Source organism: Chelonoidis abingdonii, chromosome 24, assembly GCF_003597395.2.
Source record: "Chelonoidis abingdonii isolate Lonesome George chromosome 24, CheloAbing_2.0, whole genome shotgun sequence".
NCBI lineage: Eukaryota > Metazoa > Chordata > Testudines > Testudinidae > Chelonoidis > Chelonoidis abingdonii.
In genome coordinates, this window is record NC_133792.1 from 23735766 (window position 1) to 23748123 (window position 12358).

The following is a 12358-nucleotide window of genomic DNA, read 5'->3' on the forward strand; positions in this document are numbered from 1 at the left end:
CCAATCATATCTGAGCAACTGTGTAATCGTAGAAAATTCATTTGACTCCACCGTGGTGTCCCCCTTCTCCCCAATAAATAAATAAATCAGCTGTAAAACAGAAAAAGCAACAGCTTCTCTGATAAGCAGGTGCCGTACCCAAGCAGGGCTTTTCTAGGCTTTGTAAAAAAGGATGTAAGGACTGGATGGCAAAATGCCTATAAAATAAATACTTTGCTATACATCCCTTTAACTTTACTTATATTTGGTCTCCAAGATGCAATGGTACTTAATTCTTAACTCAGGACACAATTGTTGTTTTATAGTTCCCATTTTCAGTGTTACATTCTTTAGTTTGAAATGAAATAAGATAGAAGGTTTCTGACTTTCAATTTTTTTTCCTGGTATACTTCTCTCTCCCTCTCTAAAGCCATGGATTTTTGAGGGTGATCTTTCAGGTCGATAGGCCCCTCAAACATTCTGAGCACACAGGCACTGTCACTGGGTGTGCACTGGCCATCTAAGGCAGACTGAAGATGAAGCATGACCCAATCCTGGCTCAGTGTGGAACATGGGCCTTCTGGGAGATCTAGTCTCCAGAGGAATCCTGGGAATTGTAGGGTACTGAAATGCATGGCGAAGCAGTCTAGGAGAGGGTATTGACAAGGGCTGGCCCAGAGACCTGGGAGAAGAGAGAGGAGTTCTGGGAAGGGGTAAAGCCTGAGAAGGAGAAAGCATGAGGTAATGCACTAATGATGTGGATAGCAGGCCTGCTGCGGGCATCTGTTTAGGGACCGAGATGGGGGCTTCCAGCAAGGGTGGGAAGAAGTGCCCTGCTTCATTCCCTGGTATCAACAGGGGTGAGAGTTGTGGTCCTGGGAAGGAACTGCTTAGACTGGGGAGGATCAAGAGACTGGTAATCTTTTGACAATGGGGTAGAAGACAGAGCTTGGGGAGGGCCAAAGGATGACATAATATTTAGTTTGGACTTTTCTGGCTGCCCTAGAACAGGGTTCTCAAACTGGGGTTTGTGAGCCCTCAGGGGATTGCAAGGTTATTAAGTGCGGGTCATGAGCTGTTAGCCTCCACCCCCAAACTCCACTTCGTCTCCAGCATTTATAATGGTGTTAAATATAAAAAATGTTTTTTAATTTATGGGGGGTTGTCACACACACACTTGCTGTGTGAGAGGTCACCAGTACAAAAGCTTGAGAACCACTCCCCAAGAAAGAGAGAACATTTGCCTGGTCAGAGGGCTACATTACAAGAAACCCCCATGCTCATCAACCTATCTACCGAAACCTCGAACCTCTGCACCAGCCAAAGGGAGACTACTGACTCGTAAAAGGAAATGAGAGCCTGGATGATGGGATGCCAAACTAGGTAAGTGATCTTATTACTAGTGCCCAGCAAATCTGTGGATATCTGCTTTATATCCATGGATGTGGACATCTGCTGACTATGTTTGAGAATGGTGGATTGGATGCAGATACAAAGTTTGTATCCATGCAGGGTTCCACTTATTATAGACACTTTTAGTGTATGTTTTATAAAAGCCTATTAAGTCTTTGCTTTCATGTGGTCCTCAATGCTTTATAAGATTTCATATTTAAATAGATACTGCACAAGGTAAGAGATAAGGAGCAGACAGCCCAGGAGTGCAAATCTGTGGGGAAAATAGGTTTTGAAGAGCGAGGATATTAGGTGCACACAGAGGGATTTTGTTCTAGGTGCAGGAGCTGCATGGAAAAATTATTAGAAGTTATGATGGCCAGAGTGTGAGGAGATGTATGACATTTGAATAAAGTTGACTACACCAGCCTTACAGGTCATTTTCCTAAAAATTAAACAGCTTAAAGTAATTATGAGGACTCATCTAAAATGCAATTAAATGTATATCATTCTTTTCAGACTACAGCGGCTGCAGAAAAATACTATAAAAGGGTGGAATATACAGCAGGGTTGAAGCATCTCAAAATAGTAACAGTTAAATGACTTGGGGTGGCAGACTATAAGGCCAATTACTGACACCAGAACTTCAGTGAACACTAAAGGGAGGGACTACTTGAGAATTTCTGTTCCTTATCATATTCAGAAACTCACATTAAACAAACTTTTATCCTATCAAGACAGGCAAAAGGCTACACAGGGATCACTTCACTAACCACTGAAATGCAGCCACTTCTCCGGAGTGGAACACAATTGCTATTTTGCAGTGTAGAAACACTTCACAAAGATTTCATTCAGACACTGAGTGAGGGATGTTTACTCCACTGAAACTACCAGGGAAACAAACATGAGGAAGAATGTAGTTACCCAACTGGAATTTGGGCAAGACACAAGATTAGTAACCCAACTCTTACAAATAGAGCCATGGATTCTTTACTTCAAATGTCCAGTAAACAGGAAGAACAGTACAGATTCTAGGTGTCAAGTCTGCTGAGGAATCCATGTAGCACATTATCTCACACCAGCTCTTCTACAACTCACCATATTTTTTTTGGCATGAGAAGCCACAGAAGTGTTTTTGAAATGTAAAAGGAAGGAACAGAACCATGAGTACCTTACAGAGGCTCCTTCTTAATTCTGAACTCCTGACACCACTTATGAACCACAGAATTTAAATTTGTAAGAAATACAAGCACAAGCATTTCAGTTAGCAAGCAGTGTTGCAACATTCTTCTGAAGTAAAGCAACATTACTCACCCATAGTAACATAGGGCAATTTGTCAGTTGATCCATGGGGATAGATGCTGTAAAGATGGGGTCCAGAGACATCTACTCCCCCTAAAACCAGAGCAGCACCAATGTAACCTTGATACCTGTTGAACAAAGTACAAACATGAATTTAGACATTGATAACACATGCACTCCAAAAATGAAAGTACTTTTTCATTATTATAACAGGTTATTATTATGAAAAGGTTATTATATATTATTATAACAAGTTGTTTCTCCTTGCATAATAATCTAAATGTCTCTCTTTCAAAAACATGCCCGGCCTATCAGTCAATAGTAAATACAGACCCCTTATTTGGTCTAGTTAATCTGTCTTTTAAAACACGATACAAAGAAAATAACTGTTTGGCTACCTATCAGGAGCGCTCGGCAAATATTAGCAAAATGTGATAACTCGAATTAAGAAAAATTAACTCTAGTGTATAGAAAGGTACTCTAGTATTAAACTGCCATCGCCTGAAACTGGAGAATTAAAATGTTCAGCTGCAGGAAATGTCCTGGATCTCTTGAATGGCACACTTGTTGTGCTAGAGCACTACTATTCTGTGCACACCCTTTTTTCTTTACTAGAAAGATAAGTCAAAAAGTTAACTTTTTCAGATCTTACTTGAAGTATCTTATTCCTCCATTTGAAACAGGTTTTTTATTTTATTGGAAAGAGTTTAAAAACGCATGCCCACCTCCACTTTTAGTCTTTGGTTGGTCCAAATATCAGCACTGCTTTTAATGACTGTCACATGACAGCCCATTGGAACAACCAAGCTGCCCAACAGCAAGCTGCCAACCTGATGACCTGAATTACTGTAACTCATCCTGACTCCAGATCACTTGGTTTCATGGAATTTTTTTTCCCCCCACTTCTTCCATCCCAGACTTTAATTTTCTGGGAACTTTCCTGACTGCTGGAAACATTTATTTTTAATCACATGCACATATTTCATTCTTTCACCTTCCACCCAGACATAATTTACTTATGCAAAACACTTTATTAAAACAACATTGACATGGTTAAAGGGATTGACAACACGCCCTCAGTCTGTTTAGCCTGGAAAAACTGGTAATGTGGACTAAATACTCACTCACATAAAACATAGCTTGATTCTGATGGCAAACCCATCAACTGAAACTATTTTAGGATGACTGCCCTACAATTTCAAAGTCAAACATTATATTTTCTTTGCATGTCTCCCTCCTTCCCCTTCCCCAAACAATAACCAAACGTCTTCGGCATACTGGCCACCTGGAAAATCTGAGGACACTAGCCTAAAGAAATATTCAATATCAAAGTGACAATGGGTGTATTGATTGAATTAATTTTAAATGGAATAAAAACACATTTTAAATTTAAATGAAGATGCTGCAGAATTCCCAGTCACTGGCAAAATGGTTCCTCATACTCTGACTCCTTGCTGCATAATTTAGATCCAGTTTAACAGGGCTGGTTGTACAGCTGTGAGGAAGGTTACAGCAAAGAGGGAAAACATTAAGATCAGGAAAGCTGTACTTTGTACGTTAGTTTTAGAGGACTGTAGCAAATGTCTGAAGTGTCACTTCAGGGGACTAGACTATATAAGTCAAGAATAAGTTTCTATTAGAGGCACTGTTTCAGAACCTGATCATTCAAAAAAACTCTCTCAGCAATAGATAATGCTACTAAAAATACAAACCTCAGCTATTAGGCCCTTAAGTAATTCAGCAGCTAATTGTATCCTATGGAGTGTGCATAAATACCTAATCTACCTTTGTATCTCTTTGCAAAGCTATATTTAAGAGGACAAAGTTGTAGGGGGAAAATGGGAAATCCTAATGGTTTTGAGGGACTTTGTATTTTCCTCTCCATCATCCTGTCTCTGCCTTCACTGTTTGGCTGGGATAAGTGATCCCAACAGATCAAGGGATCGTTGGACTAGCAGTAAAGGAGGGCCTAGTATTTCAAGACTGTTTGTTTTTCCAGTTTTGCCTCTGACCTTAGATCAAGTTATTCAACTTCTGTCTTATTTTCCCCATCTGTAAAATAACAGAACACTGAGCTACACTGTACCTCATAGGTGGAGGATGTTTAAATAGTGCTTGTAAAAATCTGAAAGCAGTCTTGTGTCAAAGGACCCATGGGTGAAGGGTGCTTCTGAGGTGTCATGTTGTATTGACTGCATAAAATTGTTGCATTAAATTGTAACCACTTTGTTTCAGTCCTCTGATATAAGACTATGCTTTTAATTCACCAAATATAATGCATGAAATGGAAAGACAACTCAGATTGTTTCTTTGCTTCTGTCTGACAAAGCAAAATGAACAAAAGTGCATGGCAGTTTTATGATATTTATATACTTTCTGACTTCAAGTCAGTATCTGCAAGGAATTTGCACTACTGTTAATATCTCTGTTTTAAAAAAAAAACCACACAGAATAAGAGAACATTGATACTGTATTCACCAAAAGATTGAAACTATAGAAACCTGCCCAGCTGCCCTTGAGTTAAAAGTAAAATTGCCAGCTTTAGTAAAATTCACAGTCTGATAGCATTGGCTTCACTTTTTAGCTGGTTATAAATCTGAAAGTAAATAGTGAAAATACACTTAGGCAACTCTGCCTTGGCTACAAAGGCTGTAAAACATATTTATGTAGTTTACCCTGAGGGAGGTTGTGTTCATAAACCACATTCCCAAAAGTTAAAAATGTATCTTCCAGTTATCCATTTCTCATAAACTGAAGCTTTATCCAGTGCCAGCATTTAAAAAATGTAAGAGTGAATTCATGCAGTTACCTGAAAAGCATCTGTTTGAGCATTCGGTTAGCTGTGACAACTCTCGGAAGCCGTCCAGTAGACAAGGAATGGAGCTCCAGATTGGAAGAGATCAGCTGAGTTGTCATGTCAGTGTCTGCAGCTGTCCCAGCACCACAACAACTGGAAAACATTTTTGGCAAGTTACCAAGTTAAAAAAAACTCTTAAATATATTTAATTAATGTCCCTCTTAATCATTAAAAGTGGAACTGACACTAACCTACCATGAAGTGTAAAATAGGCAGTGCTACTACCAAGGTGGATACCAGTTATTCAGACAGATAAAATTAAGATTACTTTATTTAATGTGTTAGATTTTCATTGTCTCCTCCCCTAGTTTGCTTTGATTTAATCAAATTCGCATAACGGTTATAGTTTCCTGTCCCTTTTTAGTATACAAAGACAACTTGCATGCATTCAGAGTTAATAGGCATGTTCTTTGACAGAAAGAAGTCTTTCCAATAGCAACTGTAAGGTAGGATGTTTCACTACTTCCTATTTAGATACACTCCTGCAGGCTTTTTCAACCTAAGCATTACAGGCTTATGCTGGTGCAGGAGAAAACATTAAATTGACAAGATACTAACCATGAAACTAGCTAACCTATTTTCATTGTCTGGCATGAATGACTGCCAATAGGAAACAAACTGCATTACTGGTGAAATTAACTACCATTTTAACATGCTCATTTTTAATCTGAGGTGTACAGTTTACAAGAATCAACACTAAACTTACATTTAAACTTTACTTACTGTAAAACTGACAGTTTTAATACTTACTAGATATTAGGAGAAATGAAGTGTATTTTTGAACAGTTCTTGTCAGCAACAACCATCCCCTCAGTTGCTCTTGTATCTGCTCCAAGGACTATACCATCCTACAGAAAAGGTGAGATGCTTAGAATCAAACTTTGACAAGATTTAACATCATTATACTGCTCACGTTACAGTAGTCTGTAACATGCAATGACAATGACCACTGTCACTGCCTGCAATTCTCACAGTAATGTACCCTCCGAGAGAGAAAAAAATGGTAAATACTGGGTTGTAGAAAAATTTGTAATTGACACAAGTTCCCATAGGACCAAAAAGGCTCTGCCACCATCAGACATACAGCTATGTAACAGGAAAGGGCAAGTACGCTAAACAGAGCTTGCGAGTGAAGAGAGCTGACAGAGTACGTCAGCAGCAGACTGAATGCAGTATTCAGCAAGCAATGTTCAGTTGAGGAAGACACTTGGCACTTTCCAATGAGGTGACTCAGGTTACTGGACTTAACGGAAGAGGTAAGATTTCATGTTCTTCTCCAATTAGTTTTCATACAGTGTGCATCACCACAGTATCTCTTGCCAACTGAAGGAACAGCCAACCCAGATTACAGGCCACCTGTTGCCACAGCAAGTGTGTGGAGTTTGGGTTTTAAAGTGCAGTGACATAAGAGACTAAAAATTACATTTCATCTCTAACTTCCAGGTAAAATATGCTCTATTTAGAGTTTAATGCATGATTATTCCTAAGTGTGAGAGCTGTACAGGCCATCTAGGACCTAATTCTGTTTTCCTTCATCATCAGAACTGAAGATTTAGCTGACTGATCTCCTGATAAACAGCAAGGGATTATAGAATGCAGCTCTCTCCTGATGTATTAACTCCACAGCCCCACAAAGAACTTATATGAATCAACAAACAAAATTGGCAGAAACACACAAAGCAGAAGTCTTCCCAAATTCACTGAGGGCAAAAATCCCTTATGCTGGTAACCCTGGAAGAGGTGAAGAGCTGAGTCCATTATAAACATCTTCCTGTGACTCTTAGCTGCTCTGCACTGCACTCTGATGGTACAGTGATGAGTGCCCTAGGACCACGTGCTGTAGGGAATGAAGTAGATGAGCAACCTAACCTCACCTTGAACACAACTCCAGCAATGGTGGTGCCCGTCTTCCGGGCTGCAGGGAGCCGCAGCCCCTTCTTACTCAACTCTGCCTCTAGGAGCGCGTTCCTGGAGCAACGGGGGGAGCAAAAGGGAGCATAAGGCAATATGGCACCTCCACCAAAAGGCTTTCATCTTCCTACACCTCCCTCACTAGCAGGGGAAACGATCCCACAGCAGGCCCCCGGCCCAAGCCTGGCCCCACCCAGCCCTAACCCCAACCCAACTCCCTGCACGCCTGGCCCCTGCCCAGCGGAGCCCCCCGGATGTGGGGGACGATACACTCCCCTCGGCTGTGCCAGGCGGGGCTGCCCCAGCGCTCAGGCTCCGCAGGCCGGGCTCCCTGCGCGGCTTCCCGAGCCCCGCTCCCCGTCTGCCCGGCCCCCCCTGCTCTGCCCCGCCCCGGCCTCACCGGGCGCAGTTCTCGAAGCTGAAGCCGCTGCTCGGAGCCTGGAGCACCGACACAGCCGCCATCTTCCCGCCGGGTGACTCAGCGAGCGCAGGACGGGGAACTACTTCCGGGTCACCGCCTCTCCCGGCACCCCGGAGAGCCCCGCCCCCCGGATCCGGAAATGCCCCTAGCAGTCCCCGTCCCCTCCCGCAGTGTCTCGCTCCCGGCGCGAGCGCGCAGCAGAATCGGGGCCGTAGTGCCCGGTGCGTTCGGACAGCACGAGCCGGGGCCTGCGGGCGCCTTGATGCGGCTTCTGCTTTCCGAGCCCGTGGGCGCGCGGGCCGCGTTGACGTTTTCTCCTTAGCCGCGAGCGCTAAAAACTGTTTTGTTCTGTGAGGCCGAAGGGCTGAGAGCCCCGGGCCGCTCGGTCCCGGAGCGGGAACAGTCACCGCGAGACTCGGGAGACCGTGGGTCAGTCCGGGCCGCGTCGCCTCTTGTGCTGAGCGGGGCCGGGCTGCGGGACTGGGGCCACTTGGCCCGGACTAGTCCTGTGATTTGTAAACTGTTTCGCCAGGTTTCTTCGCCTCTTTGATGCTCGGTCTCTACAAATACCCTCCCAAGGCAGCGAACAAGAGGATGAGCAGAAACAGCCCAGTTAGGCCAGTCCTGCAAGAGGCCGCACGTGTGTTTTGAAGTAATGTCTGCGCACACGTCGGGTGCTAGGAATTATGCTCTTCCATTAAGGAAACCCAGCTGAAAAACCTGGGGCACAGCTGGGGAACTATTGAAAGACTTGTCAGAAACAGACAGGAGTGGAGGAGCTTAGTCACTGCCCTAAATGACAGAGGTATAATGGGAACATTACCATGGTGATTAAGGAAACAGAAGCCGGTCATGTGGCTTGATTAACCAACCAAAACAGCTTACGTTTTGAATATCAAATAGTCTCAGTGAGTTACTTTAGAATGAGCAGCCCTAAGAATGATGCACAGAAATTATTCCATGAATAATTTCAAATAAGTACATTTGAGACAATCATAGTCTGTTCGTGGATGGGGCAGAGCTAGAAGATAGTGCAGTAACTCCTCACTTAAAGTTGTCCTGGTTAACGTTGTTTCCTTCTTGTGTTGCTGATCAAGGAGGGAATGTGCTCATTTAAAGTTGTGCAATGCTCCCTTATAATGTCGTTTGGTAGCCACCTGCTTTGTCCACTGCTTGCAGGAAGAGCAGCCCTTTGCAACTAGCTGCTGTGGGGGCTTGGAATCAGGGTGGACCCTGCCCCTCCATCAGCTCCCCTAAGTTCCCTGTGTGGCAGCCCCCCCAGCAGGCTATCAATTGCCTGCAGTTCAGCTGTCCCTCTCCCCACTGCTGTGTGCTGCTCGTGCCCTCTGCCTTAGAGTTGCTCCCTGGAGCCTCCTGCTTGCTGTGCAAGGGGGTGGGGGCTAATGTCAGGATGTCTCCCTGCTCCTGCACCCTGCTTTCCCCTTCTCCATATAGAGCAGGGAGTGGAGATGGATGGAGAGAGCTTGGGGCAGCAGCTGCTGTCTCAACTTCCTGATCCACTTTAAAAGACAGTGCATTTAAGCGTGGATCAGCTTACTTAAAGGCTCAGTGTGCATCTTGCTCTCTCTCCCACACACAAGGTGTGTGTCTGTCTCTGTCTGCTGTGCTGTCTCCCCCGCTCCTGTTCATGCTGCCTTGATGAGAGGCTACATTAACAACAATGTGTTAATGCTTGAGGGCTCAGCCCAGTGCTAGTTCATCATTTAGCAGCAAGGCATTCCCTGGGAAATGTTCCTGCCTTTTCCACCCTCTAACTTCACCATCTCAACCAAGCTTCACAATCATCATAGCTGTGAAGAGTATTAAATTGTTTGTTTAAAGCGTATACTGTGTGTATAGCTATATAATAAACAGGTTTTTGTCTGGAACCTAACCCCCCCCCCCATTTACATTAATTCTTATGGTGAAATTGGATTCACTTAACATAATTTCGTTTAAAGTTGCATTTTTCAGGAACAGAACTACAATGTTAAGCGAGGAGTTACTGTAAAGGTGAAAGTTATTGAATACATTATTCATCATGAATTATTCTCCCTAAAAACAAACCAACAACTATGGATGATAAGACATATGCTGAAGAAATGTTGTTCTCTGAGGTGTATGCCTGACTATAGGTGTCGTATGCTACAGGCTAAGATCCTGATTCCTGCATGTGCTTAACTTCACTACCATGAGTAGTCTCTTTAAAATCAATGGGATTGTTTATGGTAGGAAAATTAAGTACATGCATAAACATTGTCAGGATTGAGACCTAACTTGCTGACGTTGTAAACCTTACCATGGAGCCTGGTCCTATTGAGTTGGGAGCAGGATCAAGTGTGAAACATCGGAGGTTATCTATCTGGAGCTGTGTGTGTCCAGTGTGTTGCGCTCTAAATAGGTGGAGAGCTGAAGGTTTCAGAGTGAAAGATAGATCCAGTAGCAAAGGATTGGCCACCACCATGTAAGGCCTTTCACAGTGAGGGAACCGAAGTAAAGGGACAAAAGAAGGGTGATTCTGGAGGTATACCAAAAGAAAAATTATTTTAAAAGACAAGGCAGCACAATGTTCACGAATTGTGGGTGTGCATCATAAATCCGGTTTCATGGATGGCACGTGACTCCACCATTTGGGGAGGCTGCGTTCACCTGCACTGCGACCTGCCCCCAAAGCCTTCCCATACTTAGCCTCCTCCTGCAGAAGCTCTGCCGATGCTTGACCCCGGCCCTGCTTAGCCCCCTGCTTGAGGCGCCCCAACCTTCCCATTGGCCGGCCAGCTAGCTACTCATCTCTCATGTGCGCCTCCCATGCGGATGGAGCGGGGACAGGAAGAAGTGGAGCCTTGGGGGAGGAGGACAAGTGGGAGTGGGGCTTGGGGTGAAGCGCAGGCAGGGCACCCACCCTTTTGACAGCAGTTCACTCCAAAGGTGGTGAGCTGGCTGTTTGGGAAGCCAGAAATAAATGTCTGGTTTATTTGAATATACCTCCAAAAAAAGTATTTTGTTCACCATTTCTTGCCTCATCCTGCTATCCCCTGCTTCTCACCATCATCCGATCCTGTCTTTCACCCACTCTCACCTGCCTCTCACTTTGGTAAAGACTGAACTACTGGAGCTCTGGCCTCAGCAGCCACCAGTTGCCACTCCCAAGGTGGGGAGGAAAACAACTGTGCCTGCATCATTAAATTTGATAAATTTATGAGTGGGATTATATGAGGGGGTTGCCTGCAGTAGCAGAGAACTGGACTGGATGACCCAAGAGGTCTCTTCCAGCCCTATGTCTAGCTTCCTATTTATGCAGAAAAGGAGAAGGGATCTATACATCTGAACATTCTCACCCATATTAAAACAAAATACAGGAAAAGCCACAGGTAAAGCCAAGAGAGAAATTTGAAATTATAAAAGGAAACAAGTGATCAAAGGGGGCTCTGGAGCTGCTTCTAGAGACAGTCAGTCCAACCTGTAAAGTGAGAGCAAACAGGATAGGCACATGAAAACCATTGAGTAGAGTAAACTTGATTCAGTGTTAGACCCTGATCCTGCAAAAACTTGTATACACAGTGAGTCATCTAATTGAAGTCAATGTAACTACTCAGTGCATAAAGTTAAGCAAGTCTTTGCTGAATCAAGGCTTAAGACTTCCAGGAAATTAACTCTATCCAAGTGATTACTTGTCTGATGCTGCTTTAACCAATCACCAGCTCTTGAATTTCTGATACTGTTGTTGGTTTTGGAGAAAGCATCTGGGGTTATTAATCCAGCTGGGATATATCAAGCAAAATAGTCTCCAGAGGCTTTTTGAAAAGGAGAGATGGTAGAGCAGTTTGTGAGACTATAGTGGGGTGGATAAAATACTATCCTCATCTGTCTAATTTACATAGTTGCTGTCCCTGTATGGTTGTCCCTACTGGAGTTGCTAGGTGTTTGCTAGCAATAAGAGGAAGGAAATTGTGGAATGCTGAGGCTGTTATTTGGTGGATAGACCTTGGTCTTGTTTTTCTCTGTTATGATTTTTATCATGTTGTCCTATAGGTGACTGTTCTCATTTGTTAAATTTGATTAACTTCTGTGTAAGTGTTTGGGAAAATGCTTCCTGGCAATGAGAACTGACTACAGAAAATGTACACGGTATTCCTATCCTATGTGAGAGATGCACTGGTGTTTGTGGCTAGATATTTCTGCCCTATTGAGCTCATTTTAGCTCTGTGCGAAACAAAATATTCCAGTTGGTCAAAACTCCCTCAAAGGAATGTCTTTCTCTGGACAGAAGACAGTATCATTAGCAATAGATTAATGTGACTTCGGAAGGCATTACTTTTCAATAATGTTCCAAAGCTTGTTTGTCCAGCTGGCTGTTGGTCTGCTGCTTAACAGAGCTGCTTTTGCTAGTCTGCAACTGCTATATGTTGAACGGCATTCAGTCAGGAAAGTAACTGGATGGGCTTGGCATTGGTAGCTGTATTTGTATGTAACACTCAGAATGTTCTGTAAACCTC

At 43.5% G+C, this 12358-nt stretch overlaps 1 protein-coding gene across 1 annotated transcript in view; it reads right to left on the reverse strand.

Moving 5' to 3' along the window:
- Positions 1–7949, reverse strand: part of PSMB7 (proteasome 20S subunit beta 7) — a 37059-nt gene extending 29110 nt beyond the window's left edge. The window contains exons 1-5 of the mRNA XM_032767493.2: positions 7842–7949; positions 7405–7498; positions 6281–6378; positions 5483–5623; positions 2686–2801 (exon numbers count right to left, since the gene is read on the reverse strand). Coding sequence (XP_032623384.1) covers positions 2686–2801; positions 5483–5623; positions 6281–6378; positions 7405–7498; positions 7842–7903 — 511 coding nt within the window. The 5' untranslated portion in view covers positions 7904–7949. The remainder of the gene's footprint in view (positions 1–2685; positions 2802–5482; positions 5624–6280; positions 6379–7404; positions 7499–7841) is intronic.
- Between the last annotated feature and the right edge of the window lie 4409 nt (positions 7950–12358).